The 26,464-nt window shown below is 46.7% G+C and overlaps 1 protein-coding gene across 7 annotated transcripts in view; it reads left to right on the forward strand.

Moving 5' to 3' along the window:
- LOC138570219 (uncharacterized) overlaps positions 1 to 24,163 on the forward strand; it is a 464,546-nt gene extending 440,383 nt beyond the window's left edge. For all 7 annotated transcript variants that reach the window (XM_069648951.1, XM_069648950.1, XM_069648949.1 and 4 more), the window contains 6 exons: positions 9,427 to 9,549; positions 9,730 to 9,804; positions 14,412 to 14,495; positions 15,914 to 16,016; positions 18,288 to 18,387; positions 18,742 to 24,163. In XM_069648951.1, the coding sequence (XP_069505052.1) occupies positions 9,427 to 9,549; positions 9,730 to 9,804; positions 14,412 to 14,495; positions 15,914 to 16,016; positions 18,288 to 18,386 (484 nt within the window). In that variant the 3' untranslated portion in view covers position 18,387; positions 18,742 to 24,163. The remainder of the gene's footprint in view (positions 1 to 9,426; positions 9,550 to 9,729; positions 9,805 to 14,411; positions 14,496 to 15,913; positions 16,017 to 18,287; positions 18,388 to 18,741) is intronic.
- The last annotated feature ends 2,301 nt before the right edge of the window (positions 24,164 to 26,464 follow it).

The raw sequence follows: 26,464 nt of genomic DNA on the forward strand, positions 1-26,464 counted from the left end.
CTCCGACCCCCTCCTCAACTGGACCCCCTACGTGCCAGTCGTCCTCTGTGCCATCTTCCCACCCATCAGTCACCTGGGTGCCCTGTGGAGCTGCCTCTGACGGTGTGGCCAGGCTGGTGGAGGAGGTATCCCTGCCACAGTCGGGAGTCGGACGTCCAGCAGGGGTGGCCACATCTACGACTGCACCCCAGCCGGCGGAGGATGTGCAGGCAGCAGGAGGCAGTGCACGGGCAGAGGCACAGCAGCAGCAGCAACGTGGTGGGAGCCATGAAGGCTCGGGGCCTTCGACATCGGAGGGGCAGGCATCGGCCGGAGGGCAGGAGGACCCAGGACAGAGAGTGTCTTCCGTGTGGCAGCGGTTGGGCCACGCCATAGATGCGGAGCGGCAGCGGGCGGAAGAGGCACGGCTCATAATGGTCAGGGCGGAGAACTCCATGCGGAGGGCCCTGAGGCGGGCCGAGTGCCTCGAGGCAATCCGCAGGGGTTTGGAGGTGGAGACGTTGACGGCCCTACGGACCCTCGGGGCCATGGAGGAGGACCGCCTCCGGGACATTGAGGAGGAGTTCGATGATGCCCTGGCCCGGAACATCCACAAGTGAGCCGTGAAACTAGCCCGCTGCCCTTGTACATAGTTTCTAGGTAGTGTTAGGTTTCATTTTTGTTTTTATTTTATTTGGACCTTTCGGACATTGGCCACATTTTTGTATATAGTTTATTTTATTAGTGTAGTTAGATAGGTTTCCTTTATTTTGTTGGGATAATGGACCCTGGATTGTTCCCATGTACATAGTTGACAGTTGGATTGTATTTTTTTTTCTATTCTTAACCATGGAGCAATGGCTTTCTTTTTTATTTCCCATTGGATTTTGTTTTGTGGACATTGACTTTGGACATTACTTTGGATTTTTATTTTTGGTTTTGCTTTTTTTGACGGACATGCTTCTTTTCATTTTTGTACATTCACGTTTCTGTTTCTTCATTTTTTATTCTATTGATGTTTCCTTTTATACATATTATTTTTGGTGAACTTCAATGTGTGGTATCTCATTGGTTTCATGCATTTCATGATATGTGTTTTGAGATTCACTGACACCCATTGGGTGTATGTGAGGGAAATGTGTTTGTTTCGGAACTTGCAATTGGTGTTCTGTGATGTAATTGCAAATTATGAGTGGGTGGATGCAATACTCGGGTGGGTGTTTTGCATTTGGAGGCTGACCATAGGGACCAGGGATCTAGATTGTGATGACATGTTGGCTGGGGTACATGAGTTGCACATGGGTGGGGGCCTGCTGGCAGGTGCCCCACAGTGCTGGGGGTGTGGGGGTGCAGGGGTACATGAGTTGGACATGAGTGGGGGCCTGCTGGCAGGTGCCCCACAGTGCTGGGGGGTGGGGGTGCACGGGTACATGAGTTGGACATGAGTGGGGGCCTGCTGGCAGGTGCCCCACAGTGCTGGGGGGTGGGGGTGGTGGGGAACATGAGTTGGACATGGGTGGGGGCCTGCTGGCAGGTGCCCCACAGTGCTGGGGGGTGGGGGTGGTGGGGAACATGAGTTGGACATGGGTGGGGGCCTGCTGGCAGGTGCCCCACAGTGCTGGGGGGGTGGGGGTGGTGGGGAACATGAGTTGGACATGGGTGGGGGCCTGCTGACAGGTGCCCCACAGTGCTTGGGAGTGGGGGTGGTGGGAGACATGGGTGGGGGCCTGGTGGTGGGTGCCCCTGCACTGCTGGGGGTGGGGGTGGTGGTAGACATGGGTGGGGGCCTGGTGGAGGCTGCCCCTGGTGGCTGGGGGGTGGGGGTGGTGGGAGACATGGGTGGGGGCCTGGTGGTGGGTGCCCCTGCACTGCTGGGGGGTGGGGGTGGTGGGAGACCTGGGTGGGGGCCTGGTGGAGGGTGCCCCTGCACTGTTGGGGGTTGGGGGTGGTGGGAGACATGGGTGGGGGCCTGTGGAGGGTGCCCCTGGTGGCTGGGGGTGCAGGGGGACATGCGTTGGTGGGCAGTAGTGCAAGTTGACATGTGGGTTGGCTGGGGGGCATGGCCATGGTGGATGGGGTGCCTGCAGGACATGTGCAGGGTAGGCCCCTGTGGTGTGGGCCACCTGCAGGGGCCGTGGAGGGTGTAGAGGGAACACCTGGGAGGGCCCACACGTGCAATTCACGTGTGGAACTTCCCGCGCACCCCTGGAATACACGTACCCTGCTGATTTCGCGTGTGAAACTTCCCCCGCACCCTGAAATACACGTACCCTGATGGAATCGCGTGTGTAACTTCCCTGCACCCTGAAATACACGTACCCTGCTGATATCGCGTGTGGAACTTCCCGCGCACCCCTGGAATACACGTACCATGCTGATTTCGCGTGTGAAACTTCCCCCGCACCCCGAAATACACATACCCTGATGGAATCGCGTGTGTAACTTCCCCCGCACCCGGAAATACATGTACCCTGATGGAATCGCGTGTGTAACTTCCCCTGCACCCTGAAATACACGTACCCTGCTGATATCGCGTGTGGAACTTCCCGCGCACCCCTGAGATACGCGTACCCTGCTCGCACGGGCCCAATCGCGTGTGGAAATTCCCGCTCACCCCTGAAATACACGTACCCTGCTGAAATCGCGTGTGTAACTTCCCCTGCACCCTGAAATACACGTACCCTGATGGAATCGCGTGTGGAACTTCCTGCGCACACCTGGAATACACGTACTCTGCTGATTTCGCGTGTGAAACTTCCCCCGCACCCAGAAATACATGTACCCTGATGGAATCGCGTGTGTAACTTCCCCTGCACCCTGAAATACACGTACCCTGCTTATATCGCGTGTGGAACTTCACGCGCACCCCGGAGTACACGTACCCTGATGGAATCGCGTGTGGAACTTCCCGCGCACCCCTGAGATACGCATACCCTGCTCGCACGGGCCCAATCGCGTGCGGAAATTCCCGCGCACCCCTGAATTACACGTACCCTGCTGAAATCGCGTGTGTAACTTCCCCTGCACCCTGAAATACACGTACCCTGATGGAATCGCGTGTGGAACTTCCCGCGCACCCCTGGAATACACATACCCTGCTGATTTTGCGTGTGAAACTTCCCCCGCACCCTGAAATACACGTACCCTGATGGAATCGCGTGTGTAACTTCCCCTGCACCCTGAAATACACGTACCCTGCTGATATCGCGTGTGGAACTTCACGCGCACCACTGAAATACACGTACCCTGCGGAAATCGCGTGTGTAACTTCCCCTGCACCCTGAAATACATGTACCCTGCTGATATCGCGTGTGGAACTTCACGCGCACCCCGAAATACACGTACCCTGATGGAATCACGTGTGGAACTTCCTGCGCACCCCTGAGATACGCGTACCCTGCTCGCACGGGCACAATCGCGTGTGGAAATTCCCGCGCACCCCTGAAGTACACGTACATGATGAAATCGCGTGTGGAACTTCCCGCGCACCCCTGAAATACGCGTACCCTGCTCGCATGGGACCAATCGCGTGAGGTACTTCCCGCGCACCCCAGTGATACACGTAGCCTGCTTGCTGTGCTGGTCCAGGGTTAGCGCAGCCCTTTGCGCTGGATTGGGTATATTGATGGCTTTTCCCTGCGCGAGAGGCGTTCTTGGGGGCGTAACTGGCGCTGCTGCAGGGTCGCTGCGCCACTGTGCGCCACGGCTGGTTTTGGTGGCTGGAATCCATGAATACGCTGTGTGCGGAAATGGACTTTAGCGCACGCGGCTGGCGCAAGGATTCGCACGCACACACTGTGCGCCAGCCGCGTGCGCCACTTGTGCGCTGAATTCTATGAATTACCCCCATAGTATTTTAGACATCTTCCACTTCTTATAATTCGTCTAATCGACAAAACAAGGTACATTCCTGCTATCCAGTGCCTAGAGTACCCCTCCGCCAAAACTCCAGACAGCACCCATGATTCTTATGAACGAACGTGCTCTGTGAGAGACTATTCTCATTCCAGTAGGGCAATAAGGACATTGGGAATGTCATTTGTTAAGTTTATTACTAGCCGAAACTATTTTACTTAAGCATAAATGCGGCAAGATTTGCATGTTTGTGCCACAAAATATACTTTTTCTTGCCGCACAACTTGGAAATCAATGCCACAATATCCTGGGGGGTTTCTGCTAAAGGAATATTACTCAAATGTTACTCTTGGATTATTGCTTTTTGGTCTTGGGGTGAGAGTCAGCTTAGAAACACAGACACATTGAAGAGAAAAGAGCTATATCATGCTATATAATAACTACATACAAATGAAGAGAAAAGAGGGGTAATGTGCAACTTATGCTTTGACAATATCACAGCTTTTCAGTTTTTAGGTTTGTATGTTAACGTTGTATATTTAATAATGGTTTGTACTGTTATAGTTGAAAGATCCACCTTTCAATATATTTAGACATTATTGTAAACATGATTGCATTGTGTTGAACATAAACACGTTTTGAAATAAACTTGAACAAATTACAGTCATCATTAACAGATACTTAAATAAGCATGCACACTTACTGAGGTAAACACAATCACATATTGGAGATATGTCAAAGCTAAATTATTAAAATGCCTTTCTTTATAACACTATAATGATAACATTTCAAATTAAAAATATATTGCATTAAGATAAAAAGGTTAAAATAGTAATTATCTCTAATTTTAGGGCCTTATCATCATCATAGTGTGAGTGTTCTAGTACAACTAGATATCTAATGGTCCATAGAGCCTAAGGTCACGCAAGCTCCAAGGACAGTACAAATTTCATGGCTGCAATACTAACACAAGCTCGTTCTCCAGTAAACACCTTGGGCCTCATCACAAGTTTGGCGGTAACCCTTAAATGCGGCAGAAATGCTGTCACCCCCACATTTAAGGGTCCGTCAAATCACAGGTTTGGCAGGATTTACCCCCACCTCTGAGCTGGGGGCAAATCCGCAGCGATTTTGACGATTTTCGGTAATTGTGCTGAACATTCCCCGTTGGGGGGAATTCTCAAGGGGCCCAATGGGGAATGGGAACTTACTGTTCTGCCAAACCCGTGATCCGGTGTTAATAGTTCCAGGGGGTTTGTTGTTAACACTAATAGCCCCAACGGTAATACCGGCAGGGATAGCACCCAACTCGTGATGAGGCCAAGTTTGATTTTTACAGTTTTGAAACTCAGATTACCAGAACATTTTTCTTTTTGACACCAATGTGGGGCAATTTACTAGGAGATGTTTAAGTGCCTCAGGTTCTTCTGGAGCATTGCAGAATCCTCGTGATCTGGCAGTTCTTGGATTGCCTGTCCATTTACCTAGGACTCCTCAAGATGTTTAAGTGACTCAGGTTCTTCTGGAGCATTGCAGAATCCTCATGATCTGGCAGTTCTTGGAATGCCTGACCATTTACCTAGGACTCCCCGAGATGTTTAAGTGCCTCAGGTTCTTCTGGAGCATTGCAGAATCCTCATGATCTGGCAGTTCTTGGAATGCCTGACCATTTACCTAGGACTTCTCGAGATGTCTAAGTGCCTCGAGTACTTCTGGAACATTGCAGAATCCTCATGATCTGGCAGTTCTTGGAATGCCTGACCATTTACCTAGGACTTCTTGAGATGTTTAAGTGTCTCAGGTTCTTCTGGAGCATTGCAGAATCCTCATGACCTGGCAGTTCTTGGAATGGCTGACCATTTACCTAGGACTTCTCGATATGTTTAAGTGTCTCAGGTTCTTCTGGAGCATTGCAGAATCCTCATGAACTGGCAGTTTTTGTAATGCCTGACCATTTACCTAGGACTTCTCGAGATGTTTAAGTGTCTCAGGTTCTTCTGGAGCATTACAGAATCCTCATGATCTGGCAGTTCTTGGAATGGCTGACCATTTACCTAGGACTTCTCTTGTTGGCCACAAGTTCAAACAAAAACAAAAGAACAAATTCCCGTACAAAGAACCCAGAAATGTCAAGAGATAGGGCTCACATTCATGACTTTTCTTTATCTTTAAGTATCCCTGGGATGGTCGAATCAATTTTTTTCTCTCCAGGTTTCCTTTTGTTCTTCTTCAAAAAGCCTTCTTAGGTCGATAAATTAGTACCAACACAGGTTGAGTGATATTGTATGCATACTTGTTCTATAAAAAAGAGCTAAAGTTTAAGTGCTATACTATAACATATTACCATTTGGCCTTGACGTCTGCTTGGATTCACAGTAATTTAGTGTACTTAGGTACAATGCTATTTGATGACACTTCCTGTTTTGTCGAGGGGTGAAAGGTCGTGTTTCATCGCTTTCCGGGATGTCACCTTCGGGTGGGGTCAAATTTATTTTATTTATTCATTTGTATTTTTAAAGCGCTCACACAGCCCGGGGGCATCGAGGTGCTGTTACCGCATTTTTTGTTGTTGTCTTAGTTGTATATTCATAACGCGCTTAAATACCCAGAGGTTTCTAAGCGCGGATCCAGGGATCGAACCTGTGTTGCTTCGTGTCTCCTTTCTTCCAAGGCGAGCATGTTGCCACTGAGCTATCCTCCCGGGACTTCCAGTGATGTCATCAGAGGTCAAAGGTCGTGAGGCGAGGGGAGGGCCACTTTTTTGTGGGTGACCGGGCCTATTTCTTGTGCCAGTCCGACCGTGGTCCCTGTTCGAGGTTTTGGTATGATATGCATTGCTGTCGTGTTTGAATCCAATCATAGAGCGACAGCTTTTGCTTTGCACGACCAGGATTAGAAATTTGAAGTGAATTTGAAATATCTGCATCTTGCATGATTTCAACAATGTGTTTGTTCCACGTTACCATCAGGTGATCTTTAGTAGTTTCCAAATCGGCGGCCAGAGCATAAGTGAGAGATTCCGTAGCCAAAGCCATCAAGCATTTCCTATACAATGTGTACATTTTCAAAAACACAAGATATTTAATTAAAGGAGGCCTAATTTGTTTCTAACTATATACATGGGTTGACCGGCTGGCAAGGACAGCACTTGCCTCCAGAAGCGACCCTGTAGCTTTGTCCAGACGGGCGCACCTTTCCAAGCTCTGGTCTCCGCGCCGTACGTAATGCTAGGCACCGTTATCAGAGGCTCGCAGGAAAAGCTGCCGCATTTTGTATGTATGATGCAAGCGTGGCTGACTGCTGTCCGAACCTTCTGCTTCAGCTTCAAGTGGTGTGGGAGATCTGAGGGATGATTGTTCGTATCGAGGCCCACATATCGAATTTTGTTATCCACTTTCAGGTGAGAACCATGGAGTTTCCATGCATATGAGCATTTAATCTGATAGTTAGAGGCACAAATCATAACCTTAGTTTTCTATAAATATATTGTGAGCTGATTTTTGACTTCATGTTCTTCAAGAGCTGTTAAAAGATTTTTTAGACCTCTTGGGGGTTTTGGAAAAAATAATTAAATCGTCTGCATATAGAAGCCAGGGTACTGGGTGTAAGTCAAGCTTGGGAGGATCAAATATAGTTTTTGTAAGATGTGAGCCAATATCTGTAATAAAAAAATTAAACAAGGCCGAGGCCAGGATACAGCCCTGTTTGAGGGCTCTATAAGTATTAACAGGTTCAGACAGTCTGCCATCCAAATATAAGCAAATTCATATTGAGTGTTCGAATGCAGTTGTGACACCAGAGCTTGGATGTGGGAGGGGCGTGCTGCCTTAGCCATTTTACTAAACAACATCTCTCTTGACACTGAGTCAAAGGCCATTTTGAAATCGACAAAGGCCATATAGAACGGTTGGTTAGTTCATTGTTCATGGATTTTAATCACAGAAATAGTGAAAAAAATTGATGGCGTGCCAATCCCCGAAACAAAACCTGTCTGGAATGGATCATGTAGGCGTTCAATGGTCATCCACCGAAAGAAATCTCTCAATATCAATCGAGCAACATTACTTGGGACGTCTAACAACGCGATCGGTTGATAATTTTCAGGCTGCTCGCAATTACCGTTCTTAAAAATGGGAATTATGATTGACTTGGTCCAGGTCTGCGGAATGTGTTTCAGGGAAATTACATCTGAAAAGATCTTAAAAAGAATCTTTGCCCAATCTTCCGGATATGCCTTCAGCATTATATTAGTTAATCCATCAGGACCTGGAACTCTGGAAGTGCTTAGTTTGGCTATCTGATAATATTGGCGCAAAACCTTCTCTTGGATATGGTTAATCTGGAGGGATGTTTGAGTATCATGATTGAGACAGTTCAGCACACCCCATATTTGAGCTGTGTTCTTAGTGGCTAAAGCATCTATCATAGCTTCCGCATCTTGCTGCAAGATCCAGTCCTTGTGAGACTTTAGCCAATTCTTGTGTTGCATCTTGGATGATCTAAGCTCCCAAGTCAGATGGGATACATGTTTCATGTTTGTGCAAAGTTGCGTTTTCCTCGTGTGCAACTCTCGGTCATAAGCATCTTTATGCTTATGTTAATTTAATTATTAATTTTATTAAACATACTTAATGAGGCACAAACATTGTCCTGAAGGGCTCCTGCAATACTGAAGATGAAAATGTCTAACAAATAAAACACTATTACTTGAAAACAATAATAAAAGCACAGTTTATACCACAATTTCTTAAATTAACAAATCTAAAATGTAATTAAAATAACAAAAAAAAAACACAAAATTAATTCAAACAGAAGTATATAGGAAATAAGAATATTCTAGAGGCCTGGTTCTGTGTTTGTGTTGCTAATGCCAAGGAAAGTCAAAATCAGTTGGTCTTGGCTACTGTTTAGAGGCCTGCCAGGCTGGGAATTAGGGCCTTATATACCAGGCAGTCCCAGTTAAAGAAATATGGCATTCGTGTGGCGGCCAATTGATCCATCTGATAGTGTCCGAAGAGGGCTGGCTAGTTCTCAATAGGACATTCCAGCTGTTCTTCCAAACAACAACCTGCAAGGACATCTCGATTGTGCTGTCTCCAGCATAACACCGCCACTTTGCATCACGAAAGCAACAACCTGCAAGGACATCTCGATTGTGCTGTCTCCAGCATAACACCGCCACTTTGCATCACAAAAGCAAATATACTGGGACGCTCAAATATAACCTCTTTTTTACAAATACATCAATATATGTCTTCAGTTTCATGTTAATGCTAATGCAGCTGTTCCAGGTTGGCAAACATGCCAATACGTTCTTATCTAGACATCTATCACTCTTTATCACTGGATTGTCTATCACACTCTATCTTTCTAGGATAATCACCAATAGTGTCACATTTCTTAGCCAATGGGAAGAAGGCCTTCAGAATTGTGGAAGGACATCCATTGTAAAGGTTTTGGTAGATATTCTGCCTCCTAAATTGGCATAGTTTTGGAGTCTGGTTTTGTTGTGCACTTTCTCTTGTCCTTGTTGACCTTTCCTCGGCTGATTGAAATGTACAGGAAGTGATGCGCCTTCTTCTTCCTGTTCAGGTCGATCTTGAACTCCAGTGAAAGGACCACTACCACCACCACCACGTACACCAGCACCAGGCAGGGCAGCGGCGAGCGCTATCTAGAGACTGAACGCAGCGACTCGGAGCCGTTCAGTCCCGGGTGAGAAGCTTTGCATGACCTTAAGGCCCGCCCAGTGCTCCCGTTCAGATCTGCACCTTCTGGAAGAGCGCGAGGGCGCTCCTGGAGAGCCTGTTCTCCTTTCCAATCTGTATGTTTCACGTGTGCGCTCATGTCTACAGAACATGTTGTAAACCATCCTGTTGATTTTGTATCTTTCAGATCCAAGGGCCCCCTGTTTGTGAAGGAGTATGTGAGCAGCAGTGAACGCGGGCTCAATTCCCCAAGTTATGGCGGGTAAGAACGACTTAAACCCTAGAATTGCTCTACGTGCTCTATGCCCCAATACAAAAATGAGAGCATCAAAGTGTCATTTTAAAAAGAAAAATATGAGCAACATGTTCACACACATAATGATGGCATAACTTCAACTCCCTATCAGAAGGACTTCAATTCTTCATCTGCCTATTCCCATATGAGCCAAAGAGGCGGCACAGATAAGATGCATATGCTGCCCGCGCTCTTCTATCGTCCATCAAGCGTACCCATACCTCCAATTCCCACATCCACAACTACACAGCCACTCACACATCCTCAGCTCCACCTATACCTTCACTCACACATCCACAACACTAACCATACCTTCACTCACACACCCACAACTCTGCCTACACAGCCACTTACACATCCTCAGCTGCACCCACACATTCACTCACACATCCACAACACTGCCTGTACCTTCACTCACACATCCACAACACTGCCTGTACCTTCACTCATACACACAATAGCACTTCCAATACCCTGACTTAAACATCCACAACTCTTCCTATAGCTTCTTTCACACATCCACAGCTCTGCCTGTCCCTTCACTCATACATCCACAGCACTTCCAATACACTGACTTAAACATCCACCTGTCGTCCTATAGCTTCCTTCACACATCCACAACTCTGCCTATACCTACACTCGCACATCCTCAGCTCCATCTATACCTTCACTCACACATCCACAACAATATCCATACCTTCAGTCACACATTCACAACTCTGGCTACATCTTCACCTACACAGCCACAGCTCTGCCAATACCCTCACTTAAACATCCACAACACTTCCTATAACTTCCTTCACACATGCACGGCTCTGCCTATACATACACTGTCACATCCTAAGATCCACCTATACCTTCACTCACACATCCACAACAATATCCATACCCTCACTTACACATCTTCATGTCTATACCTTGGATTACCCATGCATCATGTCCAGAAGAGGACCCATGGGACGTCTCTTCAACCACTTATCACACCTAAAGCTTCCCTTCACCCGTCCATCATCCCTATACCATTGCATTCATCATGACTATGTATTGTCTCCATTCGTCCACAATGCCAGGACATTGGGCATCATTACGAGTCTGGCGGTAACCTGCCGGTTTTTCCGGCTCGGTTACGGCCGGACTCTTATTACCATTCCGCCTCCGTGATTCCCGGAATTACCAGGGCATTACGACCCCAGTGTTCTGGGAATTCCGGAGGTGGAATCCGGTAAATCCCCATTCCCATTGAGTGCCATAGGACTCAATTGGAATGGGGACCATGGAAACACCGGCACCATCTCGTGATGGTTCCGGTGTTTCCACGTCCGCCGGTGTTAAACCCGCCAGGTCAGACCTAGCGGGAATGACACCTCCGCCTGCAGGACTCAACATCACCCGGAATGGAAACAACGGTGGCAGCGGGTTTACTGCCACCGTTATTTCCATACCGGGTGACTCGTAATGAGTCCCATTGTCTCCACTCATCTATCATGCCTCTAACTTGTCTCCACATCTCCATCATGACAATACCTTGTGTCCACTCATCCACCATGGCTATACCTGTTCTCCACTCATCCACCATGCCTATACTTGTCTTCACCCATCTATCATGCCTATAGATTCACCCAACCCATATATCATACTATACCTTGTTACCACTCATCCACATCTATACCTTGTCGTCACCCATCTATCATGCCTATATCTTGCCACAACCAACCCATCATACTATACCTTGGCTTTACCCATCTATCATGCCTATATCTTGCCACAACCAACCCATCATACTATACCTTGGCTTTACCCATCTATCATGCCTATATCTTGCCACAACCAACCCATCATACTATACCTTGGCTTTACCCATCTATCATGCCTATATCTTGTTTTCGCCCACTCATAATGAGCACACCTTGTCTCCACTCATCCACCATACCTATACCATAGCTCCACCAATCACCCATGCCCATGCCTTCCCTTCACTCATCCACCAAGCCCATGCCTTGTCTCCACTCATCCACTATGCCAATACCTTCTCCTCACTCATCCACCATGCCTATACATTCTCCTCACTCATCCACCATGCCCTACATTCTCCTTACTCATCCACCATGCCCATACCTTCTCCTCACTCATCCAACATGCCCATACCTTCTCTTCCCTCATCCACCATGCCCATACCTTCTCTTCCCTCATCCACCATGCCCATACCTTCTCCTTACTCATCCACAATGCCAATACCTTCTCCTCACTCATCCACCATGCCCATACCTTCTCCTCACTCATCCAACATGCCCATACCTTCTCTTCCCTCATCCACCATGCCCATACCTTCTCTTCCCTCATCCACCATGCCCATACCTTCTCCTTACTCATCCACAATGCCAATACCTTCTCCTCACTCATCCACCATGCCCATACCTTCTCCTCACTCATCCAACATGCCCATACCTTCTCTTCCCTCATCCACCATGCCCATACCTTCTCTTCCCTCATCCACTATGCCAATACCTTCTCCTCACTCATCCACCATGCCTATACATTCTCCTCACTCATCCACCATGCCCTACATTCTCCTTACTCATCCACCATGCCCATACCTTCTCCTCACTCATCCAACATGCCCATACCTTCTCTTCCCTCATCCACCATGCCCATACCTTCTCTTCCCTCATCCACCATGCCCTACCTTCTCCTTACTCATCCACCATGCCCATACCTTCTCCTCACTTATCCATCACGCCCATACCTTCTCCTTACTCATCCACTATGCCAATACCTTCTCCTCACTCATCCACCATGCCCATACATTCTCTTCACTCATCCATCATGCCCATGCCTTGTTGCCACTCATCCACCATGCCCATACCTTCTCTTCACTCATCCACCATGCCCATACCTTCTCCTTACTCATCCACCACGCCCTACCTTCTCCTTACTCATCCACCATGCCCATAACTTCTCAGCACTCATTCACCACGCCATACCTTCCCCTTACTCATCCACCATACCCATACCATCTCCTCACTCATCCACCATGCCCATACCTTCTCTTCACTCATCCATCATGCCCATGCCTTGTCTCCACTCATCCACCATGCCCATACCTTCTCTTGACTCATCCACCATGCCCATACCTTCTTTTTACTCATCCACCATGCCCATACCTTTTCCTTACTCATCCACCCTGCCCATATCTTCTCCTTACTCATCCACCATGCCCATACCTTCTCCTTACTCATCCATCATGCCCATGCCTTGTCTCCACTCATCCACCATGCCCATACCTTCTCTTGACTCATCCACCATGCCCATACCTTCTTTTTACTCATCCACCATGCCCATACCTTTTCCTTACTCATCCACCCTGCCCATATCTTCTCCTTACTCATCCACCATGCCCATACCTTCTCCTCACTCATCCAACATGTCCATACCTTCTCTTCCCTCATCCACCATGCCCATACCTTCGCCTTCTCATCCACCATGCCCATACCTTCTCCTCACTCATCCACCATGCCCTACCTTCTCCTTACTCATCCACCATGCCCATACCTTCTCCTCACTTATCCATCACACCCATACCTTCTCCTTACTCATCCACTATGCCAATACCTTCTCCTCACTCATCCACCATGCCCATACATTCTCTTCACTCATCCATCATGCTGATGCCTTGTTGCCACTCATCCACCATGCCCACACCTTCTCTTCACTCATCCACCATGCCCATACATTCTCTTCACTTTTCCACCATGCCCAAACCTTCTCCTCACTCATCCACCATGCCCATCTCTTCTCCTCACTCATCTACCATGCCCATACCTTCTTTTTACTCATCCACCATCCCCATACCTTCTCTTCACACATCCACCATGCCCATACCTTCTCTTTACTCATCCACAATGCCCAGGCCTTCTCTTCACTCATCCACCATGCCCAGGCCTTGTCTCCACTCATCCACTATGCCCATACCTTATCTTCAATCATCCACCATGCCCATACCTTCTCTTTACTCATCCACCATGCCCATACCTTTTCTTCACTCATCCACCATGCCCATACTTTCTCTTCACTCATCCACCACGCCCAAACATTCTCTTTACTCATCCACCATGCACTCATCCACCATGCCCATACCTTTTCTTCACTCATCCACCATGCCCATACTTTCTCTTCACTCATCCACCATGCCCAAACATTCTCTTTACTCATCCACCATGCACTCATCCACCATGCACATGCCTTTTCTTCACTCATCCATCAAGCCTGTGCCTTGTCGTCACCGATTCATCATGACCATGACTTCCCTTCACTCATCCATCACGCCCGTGCCTTGTCTTCACCGATTCATCATGACCATGACTTCCCTTCACTCATTCACCACGCCTCTGAAGTTGGGCACAATGGGATATGGAATATGTCTGGTAATCATAGCAAGTGCAGATGGTGCCCTGATTGCCGATACTATGTGTGACGCGATTACCTGCCATGATTCCCAGAATCCTACACGCTGTTATCATCATGTGGCGGATCTCTGACACAAGCGCTAATAAGAATCTATTCCCATATCTCTCCAGTGGCAGTCTGGGAAGTTTCTCTGATGACCCGGAAAGAGTGTCTTACAGCACCTCAAGCTACTCCTACAGCAGCGCACCTAAGAGGTAAGGCAGCTTCTGTCTCCTGCTTCCTGGTCACTGGCAGACAGAGCATACCATCAGGTGATTGGAGGATTGCAATAATCAAGACCCCTCTGTGGTGCCTCCTTGGATTTACCCTAATTAAGTTGCTTATGACCAGCATGCGGGAATTCCATTGGCAAGGGGAGTTGTTGGTCCTGGACCACCCATGTAAGATAGCGCCATGTGAGCAAGGCCATGAAAGGGTGCTGATGTGATCTTCACATGCTAAAGCTTAAAGGGATGCCAGCAGCTGGGAACAGAAGGAGACTGCAACTGACCACTTCATGATTGGGAGCAGTGGTGATACATGCATTTACAAATACCTGAGCAGGATGCAAGTCGCCCTTTGCACCTCAAGGGATGGTAGCTCTGCTTCTACTTGTGGAAGGGTGCACATCGGAAATAGAGGGATAGTAATAATGAAATAATCATATATCATTGATGTTTACCTGAGATTGTGACAGCAGTGATAATTGATCACCAATAACCGCTTGGTTTCATGGTGTCAGCAATGGGATAATATGGCACTAGTGTTATGAGAATGTCAATATTTGATTGTGATGTGATGGTGGCCACAGTCAGATTACATCCCCAGTAGCATCTTCTGATGGTCGCAGCAGATGTTCTATATCTGCACATGTTGGTGATAGCAGTGGTGTCATTTGAGATCAGCCATATCATCTTGTGATTGTAGCCATAATCTAATCATTTCTGTGATGCCTTCATGTGATAACTGATGACATTGTATCATCGATGGCCTCTTGTGAAAGTTATTATTAATTATTATTATTATTGGTGAGTTATATGTAGCGCTTCATACCAGATTCTAAGCACTTGACCAGAGTTCAAGGTGAGCGCATTTCCCCTGAGCTATCCTCCCTGGCATTGTTAGTGGTGGCATGATCACTGCTACCTGTTTACGAAGGAAGCATTAGTGGCATGTGTTAATAAATACTTTTCATAGTAGTAGTGGCATTACACCAGTGATGCCTTCTTGTGTTGACAGGTGGCTTGATACCATTGAGGAATGATACCACTGCTGCCTGCTTGTGGTAATGGTTGGCATTCCACCGATCCCTTCTTGTGTTGAGGCTTGGCCTCAGGTGGGTAATTTTGATAATGGATTGCAGAAGATGATTTCAGTATTTTTCTGGTGCTGAACGGCATGATACCACTGACGAATCGTTGCAGGTTGTGCGATGCCACTGTTGCCTGCTTGTGATAATGGTTGGCACCCCACTGTTGTCTTCTTGTTATGAGGCTTGACCTCAGGAGGGTGATTTTGATAATGGATTGCAGAAGATAATTTGAGTATTTTTCTGACGCCGAGTGGCATGATATCGTTGGTTTCTACCGGTAATGGCAGATCATCTGATGGTCGTTTTAATTTCTCTCTGCAGGCTGGGCGATGGACCTTGCTCTTACTGTGGCCGTGACATCAATGAAGGGGCTAAGATCATGCTGGACCATCTCAACATTTACTGCCACGAAAGCTGCTTCAAGGTGAGCCTGGCCAGTGCTAGAGGCCTTCCCACCATGGGAAGCCTGTCTGACGCTCTACTGTACATCATTTCCACATCAGATTCAAAATCCAAACTTCAAATAATAATACAAATCACCATTTAGCTCCATGTGTACTCCCATACACCAGGAGAACCCCTAAATTGGCTGGTCTGCCATTTCAGGCTAATAGTAGCATCATTTCCATAGTTGTAAGGTGACACACTTCTTAAGCTCAGAGCCCAGGGCAGATCAGAGTTTGCAGATGGCTCTAATGATCTGCAATGTGGGATCCCAGAGCACAGGTAGGTAAGCCTACCTATGAAAGGCTTATCACGTCCATTATTCTCACAGCCATCTGCAGAGTTCAGCAGGTCACAGAATGTGGCAGTGAGCTTCCTGAAGGAAGTAAGATGGTGCTACTGCACAATACACTATCTGATGGCTCTAAAAACGACCCCCAGCATGCAATGATCAACCCAGTCCATTTGGTCTATATTATGAGGTGTACTTAATGTGGTCTAATCGCCCCCAACATGTACTTCATTACCATATATAGATGTGGCTTACTCGTGACATTTGACATCTTAAACATCAGCTAAACTTAAAACTATAAAATAAACGCTTCTTGAGGTTGACTGAATTGATCACTTTAAGATAGAAATTTGATCGACAGAATTGGATCACTTAAAGATTCATATTTGATCGATTGATTTGAATCACTTAAAGATAGAAATGTGATTCATTAAAATGGATCACTTAAAGATTCATATTTGATCGATTGATTTGAATCACTTAAAGATAGAAATGTGATTCATTAAAATGGATCACTTAAAGATTCATATTTGATCGATTGATTTGAATCACTTAAAGATAGAAATGTGACTGATTGAATTGGATCACTTAAAGATAGAAATTTGATTGATTGAATTGGATCACTTAAAGATAGAAATGTGATCAATTGAATTGGATCACTTAAAGATAGAAATTTGATTACCAGTGCCAGAAAGGCAGGGCCTTAAAGTCATCTTGTGCACCAAGAATCATAACTCAGACATGAGGGATGTGACCCCATGAGAAGACCTTGATGGGCTCGTCTTTAGGTATGCACGGAATTCTCTGCTCATGTTATTTGTCTGACTTCTTGACCTGGGGACGCCGAGCACTGACAGGCAGTCTCACAGTCAGTGTCTTGCGCTAGTCTGAACCCAGTAACATGGCAGGTAATACCAAAGCAGAACAGAGGGGGTTATGTTGTTTACTGCTTTACCTGTAGTTCTTTCATTAGAAAGCGTTTTGCCCAGAAACGGTATAGATTTTACAAAAGCACTGAATAAGTCATTGTATGGCTGATCAAAACTTACACCATGATATAGACAGACAATGCCACATTCAATGGGGTGGCATGGAAGGACCCTCAGATATAGCCATTGTGCCCACCTACTGCCTACTCACAAAAACACCCACTCTCCTCCTCTCGAGCAATTCATTTCTGTAAGCGCGAGCATGCACCACTCCATCTCCAGGCCAGCATGTGGAGGCCAATGGCTGTCACAGGGGCTCTGAGAAATCTCTTAGGATAGTAAAGGTACAGAACACAAGGGGAAAAGAGAACACCATCAACTATACATTTCTCTTGGGTTCTTTTCACAATTGCACATAAATGCCCATACAATAATATTTCAATGTGGGCAAGAATTTGCCCCCACGTCCCTTATTTAAGCGAGTCCTGTTGTGAGAACAACAGGCCAGAAAGCTATTTAACACTACAAAAAAGGTAGCGGGGAGATTGGGAAAATAAAATGGATCTGCGGTCCCGGACTGGCTGGTAGTGGGACAAGAACCTATTTTTACAGGACTCTGTGTTTGAGGGAATACTCATTCTAAGAAGCTAAATTGCCTTTCAAATATGGCATCTGAGGCCCTTTACCTCCATGTTACTCCACTGGCATGACTTTTATTTACTTAGGAATGCATTGATACTATCATGAGCTGATGCAAACTTTGTCATAGTTGAGGGACAAGCGAAAATACAAAGGCATTTCACTGTCAATACAATCCTTCTCAGGGGAGTAAAGTGGATATCGAGGGTGGTCCTTGACAAAGCGTGGAATGAACATGTACTCTTGGAGGTAACAAGTAGATATGGGGTAAAATGTGGGCTGGATGGCCGTTCCAATGTGTTTGTTGTAGTCAGCGCCACAGTACTGGCAGTGCTTGAACCCACATACCCTGGTTGTGTTGTCTAAATGGATGTTCTCGTTGTTGTTTCAGTGTGGGATCTGCAAAAAGCCCATGGGAGACCTGACCGACAGCCTCTTCATCCACCGCGATGTAGTCCACTGCGAGAGTTGCTACGAGAAGCTCTTTTAAGGTGGGTGGAAACTCCTCAGGGCTAAGAGGTGGCCTCCTGACGGTGCAGCATGGAAGCGTAGTAGCAAGCGTTACCAGTAATCATTTGGTTTCACACTTGGAATAAGATGAAGTGCTGTTATTTACAGGCCCAGGCAGAATTACTCTCACTGTCACATAGGTCCCTCTTTACTTCTGAGAAGTGCTGCTCAGATAAGAGGCAACCGAGATCCCCCCAGTATCTTCAAAACTGAAGATCCTTCTGTTATTCCCTCCGAAGGCCCTACACGGTACTCTCCTTATTGGGTGCATGATGAGCCACAGTTCACGCCTTGCACTCTTTCTTCATCTCTGCTTTGTTGCTTCTTTTCTGCAGGTGTCACCACGCTGGCCGAGTCCACTGGATGGAAATCTTCAACTATGACTGGCACGCATCACACTGGACTGAAAACCTCGACTTGGCCAAACGTCCATATTTGTCCCTTGCGCTTGTCGGCTTGTCTTGAATTTCCACTGTCTTTGTAAGGCTCTGTGGTATTTTTTATGATATAGTTCACTGCTACTAATCCCATACAAGAAGTGCGCTGACATCACAGAAGCCTGCACTGCGGCCAAGCAAAGTAGCAAGGGAATGGGAGCAAAAACCTACTACTGAAAGTCACAACCAAATATATTCCCCCTTTTTATGGACATACTCATCCACTTCATCCCCCTAGACTCTAGTACTTTGAACCCCATCACCCACCACTCTGACGTGGTTGTATGTTCCTTCCCTTGCCCATGAGCCCAATTGAGAAAACAGCAATCACACCGAATAGAGACAAAGCAATAGATTCAAAGACTGATGGCACGAAAGCAACGCATGGCACGGAGAAGAGAGGTGGGGCTTATGGAAAAGGGAGGAACTAAAGATGCGAAAGCAATAAAGTGTAGGGTATTGAGAACCATCGATGTTCTCATTGCAGGTGTTATACAAAACATATATTAAATTGTAGATAATGTGGTTTAATAGTGGGATTCAGAAATACAGTGACACAATCTTAATTATTCTATTTCTGGTGTCAGCAAAAGGAACTCCAATGGTTTCCATAGGTTACTTTCTGGTGGGAAAGTCAGATGTCCACAAGGAGTCAGAGCTTCTAGGGCCAGAATGCATTGGGTGATGGCAGAGGAGGATTGCTCCAGAATCTTCAGCGAGCGTCACATGTCTCTTTCGAGATGGCTACCTACAAGAAAAACAACTTTGGAGGAATTTGGCTAGTCTGAGTCTTTCAACAAGAGGCTGAGGCACACCTGGAATATTGGGAACTGATTGAATCCCTAATAAACACTGTGAACCCTCAGGACACATTGACACATGCAGGAGAAGATGAGACACAGATCAGACGAAGTTCCTAATCCGTGACGAGATGATGTGAGACAGATGAAGAACGAATAAGTTATCCAAAAAGCTTCGTACGAAGAAGTTATCCAAAAGCCAACAAGCTTTGTACAAAGATGTTATCCAAAAGCAAACAGGCATTGTACAAAGAAGTTATCCAAATGCCAACAAGCTTTGTACAAAGAAGTTATCCAAATGCCAACAAGCTTTGTACAAAGAAGTTATCCCAAAGCCAACTAGCCTTGTAGCAGGAATCCTATGGACAACTATGAAACTATAAAGTCTAGCTTCAAGCATGAAACTTTACTTAAAAAAGGTGGATTTTGGTGATATTGTAATATAGTGTTATATGTGTGGGAATGACCATATTCAGTGCCACTGAAGCCAGAAACTGACGTGCAGTGCAGCTATGTGCGAGAACTTATATGAAGCATGCTAGCAATGCCAAAGAGATACCGCTTGTCCTTTTGACATATTCCTGCCAGATATTTACTTTTAATGATTGTTTACTCCCACTTTAGGTCGTTTAGACTAAACACACTTCCCACATACCAGTGCTGAGTTCACCCATACCCATGTCAAGCTTTGATTGTACACACCTGTTCATGCACCTGTACACAGCTTCCCATTGGATGACCTTCCACCGTATGGCTGGACTGCGCTGTGCATGCATGTTCGTCATCCTTTGGATGATATCAGTCTGTCTATCTCCCATTGCATCCTCTGCATGGGAAGTTCTTTTATTGCACGCTAGAAGCCTTTATGTATCCCATTGCATGTGGTGTAACACTGTTTCCCCTTCACTGCTTGACATGGGCATTGGGTCTTATGCTGCATGATATCAATCTGTTTGCCTTCTTTGCATGTCATCAACTTGCTCCTTTTCATGTGTACAATGTAATCTTCCCACTGCATTCTGTAACCCTGTTTGTCTTCTGTGTTATTATATATTGTGTGTTGTCTTCCACTGTAATATAATCTCCCCACTTTATGATATAATATTGTTTGTCTGTCTTGCATGGGGTAAACCCATGTGTCTTCAACTCCGTGGAGTAATACTTTCTATCTTGCATTGTGCAGGGTAAACCTGTTCTGTGCATGGGGTAATTGTGCCTAGTTCCGCTGGCTGCATAGAGTAACCCTGTCTCTCTGCCAACCACCGCATTGAGGACACGTACCTGTCTACCACTGCATGGAGTAGCCATTGCCTTACATATCCTTCCATTGCATAGAGTAACCCTGTCTCTCTGTCTACCACTGCATGGAGTAAACGTGCCGGTCTACCACTGCATGGAGTAAATGTGCCGGTCTACCACTGCATGAAGTAAAAGTGCCCGTCTACCACTGCATGGAGTAAACGTGCCGGTCTACAACTGCATGGAGTAAACGTGCCGGTCTACCACTGCATGGAGTAAAAGTGCCGGTCTACCACTGCATGGAGTAAACGTGCCGGTCTACCACTGCATGAAGTAAAAGTGCCGGTCTACCACTGCATGGAGTAAACGTGCCGGTCTACCACTGCATGGAGTAAACGTGCCGGTCTACCACTGCATGAAGTAAAAGTGCCGGTCTACCACTGCATGGAGTAAACGTGCCGGTCTACCACTGCATGGAGTAAACGTGCCGGTCTACCACTGCATGAAGTAAAAGTGCCGGTCTACCACTGCATGGAGTAAACGTGCCGGTCTACCACTGCATGAAGTAAAAGTGCCGGTCTAGCACTGCATGGAGTAAACGTGCCGGTCTACCACTGCATGGAGTAAACGTGCCGGTCTACCACTGCATGGAGTAAACGTGCCAGTCTACCACTGCATGAAGTAAAAGTGCCATCTACCACTGCATGGAGTAAACGTGCCGGTCTACCATTGCATGGAGTAGCCATCGCCTTACATATCCCTGTGGGCCTTTCTTTGGTACATGTTCGTAGTTGTGTACCCTACAGCGCTAATCCTATGGCAGGGGTCTGCAATCTGATGCTCTACAGATGGTATGGACTACATCTCCCATGATCCTGTACACTTACCGATACTGGCTAGAAATGTCAGAAGTTGAGTCCTTAAGTGCCTTCCGTTACATAGTATACCCCAGGTCACTTGCTCACCTTCCAAATCATTGTACACAGCATTTTGGATGAGATTCCATTGCATAACCTGCCTAATTTGTAACTCATTGTGTATGTCGATCTGCCTGGAATGACACTATATGCAACGTAGCCTATTCGATGGCATGTGCACACTAATATTTGGTTTTAATGTAATTCCACTGCGCAGTCCTTTTCATCTTCCCGTGCACTGTATATGGCTTTTTATGTTTCATTCTACTGTATACTCCTGTTCGTCTACCAGAACTCTATATGGTTCGTTTCATCTTCCGTGCACTTCATATCCCAATACGAGCGATTACATTCAATCAGTGTCTAGTACTAGGAGCTGGCCTTTCTAAAGCCCGGTTCCTGGCGCTCCAGGGCCACGGGCCGCAGGGAAGCTGAGCGATTTGGCCAGGATCTTGCCATATGGTCAAATTGGGAAGTTGAGTATAGATCTAACATACATCTCCTCAGCTGAGCCATACCTATCTCCCATGTTTGGGTCGTTCACTGCAGCCCAGGCTCTCACATCCGGCACACAGATGGCTGTCCTTGCCAGTTCCACCTTGCACCTTCAGAAGTGAACAGTATCTGGATACCTCCGGTCATGAGGAAGAGGTCCTTCTGCCGAGGCCCACCCAGGCTGTGCTCTACACCCTTGTCAATGGCAAGATATGCGTAAATCATGGAAGCATTGTCAATCACCCTACCATTGCCAATTACCTTACCATTGCCAATTACCCTACCATTGCCAATCACCCTACCACTGTCAAGCACCCTACCACTGTCAATCACCCTACCATTGCCAATCACCCTACCATTGTCAATCACCCTACCACTGTCAATCACCCTACCATTGCCAATCACCCTACCACTGTCAATCACCCTACCACTGTCAATCACCCTACCATTGTCAATCACCCTACCACTGTCAATCGCCCTACCTTGTCAATCACCCTACCTCTGTTAGGGAACTAGCTGTATCAATGCCCAACCTTTTACAAGGGCCCTACCTTTAATAATCTGCAGGCCATATTTTCTCATTGACCAAGTCAATATCAATGTCCCTACTTCGGTCAGTGACCCTCCCATTGTCAATATCTCTACATGTTGTGAATTTCCCTACTTTTGTCAATGGCTGAACTGTTGTCCAAGTCCCTGCCTTAGTCAGCACCACCCATGGTCACAAGTGGCTTTTTATGAAAAGGTTCTGTCAATGTCAACCTGCTCAGCTCAACAGGAGCTTCTATGAAGCTTATTTTGGGCCACCACTAGAAATGGAGATGATGCTCCCCACCACAGAGTCTATTATTCCCGCATTGATCGTGATAACATTTGCTGACAGTAGAAACCTCCATGTCCTGATGCACATGCTTCCTGAAAACTATCTCATGACCTTTTAAACATGAAATAGAGGTATTGCTCGAAGCTGCCGTCCAGAGTAGCTGACAAATTAAAACTTATGACATGATATGATATGATATGATATGGCATTTATAACGCGCCTATACACAAGTGTTTCACCAGAGTACCTGACTCAGCGGGAACGTTTTTCTATTCCAAAATCTTCCTGATGAATTGGAATTTGTAATCCTCAACCTCTACTAGTGTGGAGGTCATACTCCATGCCAGTTCCCAACACATAATCGCACATCCCTAAGACCATCACAGCTGCTGGGAGATCACACTGCATAGGGCCGAATTATTGCAACATTAAACGTGCAGGATAACAGCTGAGACATTGCACTCTCTGGTGCCTGCAGACCTCGAGGCAATGAGCTCCAGCATGTAGAGAAGGAACAGGCAGAGCTGATAGAAAGAGACTAACGAGAGATACGCATTCGGAGAACAACACATACACTTACCTTGAGATAATTGCACCCCTTGGCCAAAGACTCGATCAATCAAGGATTAGCCGGTATTAAACTATATATATAAAAATGCCACATGCCCCATCCAGTGCTTCCTGCTCAGGAAACTAACTAAAGGCCCAGCCTCTTCCCATACTCCTCACCCCCAAGAACAAAAGCAGATGCCCATGGATTTGGGATTAGCAGGATCCCGGTAAAACCCTGGCAATGTTTTCTCTGATCGGCCAGAGAACCGCTTCACATCTGGCAGAATGTTAAAGAGAGCTGCTACCATCCACCACATTCTACCCCAAATTGTGTCCTACTAACCTGTCTTTAGCCGATGCAGTTGTGTGTTTTTTGGGCTGTGAATTGTTTCATATTTTTGCAAATCTTTTCTTCTTCCAGAAACAGGGGATGTGTACCCTTGAGAAACACACAAAATGCAAAAATATATTAAAGTATTACATGTAAATGACTAGCGGGCTGTGCTGACATTGTGTCTTTACTAGAATGCATGGCTGAGCATTTGTCTTGGGGTCTTGATATGATATGATAGTTTGTTTATATAGCACCTATACACAATGTGATTCTAAGCGCTTCAAGCAGAGGGAGGGAATATGGGAAAATACAATGACATTCTTACAGGCCATGAACAGTAAGGATGTGAAATTAACTATCGTACTTGGCTTGACGCCATTTCAGATAGTGCAAGAGCTAAGACATAGATAAGGAAGGGAGGGGGAGAGTGGGAAGGAAATGGAAACAGACAGGCGACTAACGTACCAGGCTTGACGACATTTCTGTTAGAGCCGGAGAAAACAAAAGGTGAGGGAGAGGGGTGCAGAAAGGGAGGGGAGGAACAAAACACGCGACTATCATACTAGGCCTGACGACATTTCAGATTGTGCTGAAGGGAGGGGGGATTAAGTAAGGGGATGGGGAAGGAGACAGATAAGGTTGCTATCATACTAGGTCCAGGGACATGTCTGATAGAGTAAGTGCATAGAAGAAAGTGAGGGGAGGAAATAGGAAAATGGAGAAAGGGCGAGGAGGAGAGAACAGAGAGTAAGCAGTCAAAAAGATTGGAGAAGCAAGAGGGGAGAGCGAATACAATTGCAGAAGTCAGTAGTAACACATAATGTTGCAAGCCAGGATACAAGATGAAGATGGGGAACAGCATGAATCAGGGCCACCATGAGTACAAAATGCAAAGGAAGTCCAGCATGAGAGTTGAGAAAGGGTGACGCACCGTGAATGAATGAAGTCCATAAAAGTCAAAACCAGCATTGGCCACAAGACGGTATTGGCTCTATTTGAGTGCGTGGAGTTAAGAAACACTTAGAAAGCTGGCTTTCAGAGTCAGGTGGCAATAGCCTGTGTGGGACATAGAGGGTGGAACAAAAATTCGGACAAGCCCTGCTATGTTTGAGTGTCAGCTTCCTTTCACTGTCACAGCCAGCCTATCAATGGGAGAACCGGAAGGTGCTATGTGGTGGCATGGACAGTAAGAGGAACAACGTACATAAGAAAAAGCCCACCATGACTGTCTGGCTGGTACATGCAAAAGCCCACCATGACTGTCTGGCTGGTACATCCAAAGGCCCACCATGATTGTCTGGCTGGTACATCCAAAGGCCGACCATGACTGACCGGCTGGTAAATATAAGTTCTGTCAGTCCTCTGAGATGAAGCAGAAGCGCTTTTATATTTTAGAAAAAGCAGTGCAAGATCAAAGTACTTTCTGGTGACTATGTGAATCAAGTAATCACAGCAATGCTTGTTAACTGGATTGCATCAGTCATTGTACATTGGGGGCATGTAGCAAAAGGGGGAGGTGGTATGGGGGAATAGGTATGTGAGAGATATAATAAGAGAGTGTGTTTGTGTGTGCATGCGTGAGTGTGTGTGTGTGTGTGTGCATGCGTGTGTGTGTGTGTGTGTGTGTGTGCATGTGCGTGTGTGTGTGTGTGTGTGTGTGTGTGTGTGTGGAGGCGCACGCTCAAGCAGCCATGCTAGAAAAGGTTGTTACTGTCCCAACTAAAGTGTATCAACACTGCAGTTAGGCTCTCCTGTTTGGTGGTGGCTTATATCCAACTTTATGGGTGGCATCATTCGGTGCCACAGGGTTGTGCTTACCACTGACCCCCATGTGAAGGTCCAGAGTAGAGTCCTGCCGCCGGGCACAGTATCTATGTGACAACGAATGTGATACAAGTATGGTCCTGTATGGGAATGCCTTTGCCAACCTCTGAGTTCAGGGCAGCAGCCGTGGTCATGGGCTGATAGGACTAGTTTGTGAACAATGTCTGGATTCAAGACTGAGTGCACATCTGTAGCGTGTCCGAGAAGAAGCCTGCAAGGTATGATTATGTGGGATCCCGCTCATTGGCTAGACACCCACAAACGTTCAATGAATGCAATAGTGTGATTGGGATCTGTGTTCTCACCCACAGGCCCAATGCCCCAGAAATAGTGAGGGTCTGGACTAGTGACTGGTAGAACCATGGGGATGAGCTGGTGGGCACGGAAGATGACGTTGACCAGAAGATAAGAGGTGAGGAGTTAAGATGCAAAATGCAATCTTTCATGAGGCCTCCTGACGGGGAATTTATGCCAGAACAACTTGGGCAATCAAATTCACATCTAAGTGTATGGGACCAAGAACAGTGCTCTCCCCTCTCCTAGACTCAGCAGTTAAGACAAGTTGCAATCCTCAGACCCTCTGCCTCAAGCAAATCTTGCTTGCCTTGTTGCTGCGTGGATCCTGCGATAGGTAAGA

The sequence above is a fragment of the Ambystoma mexicanum genome, chromosome 2q (genome assembly GCF_040938575.1).
Source record: "Ambystoma mexicanum isolate Mex_15411 chromosome 2q, UKY_AmexF1_1, whole genome shotgun sequence".
NCBI classification, from domain to species: Eukaryota; Metazoa; Chordata; class Amphibia; order Caudata; family Ambystomatidae; genus Ambystoma; species Ambystoma mexicanum.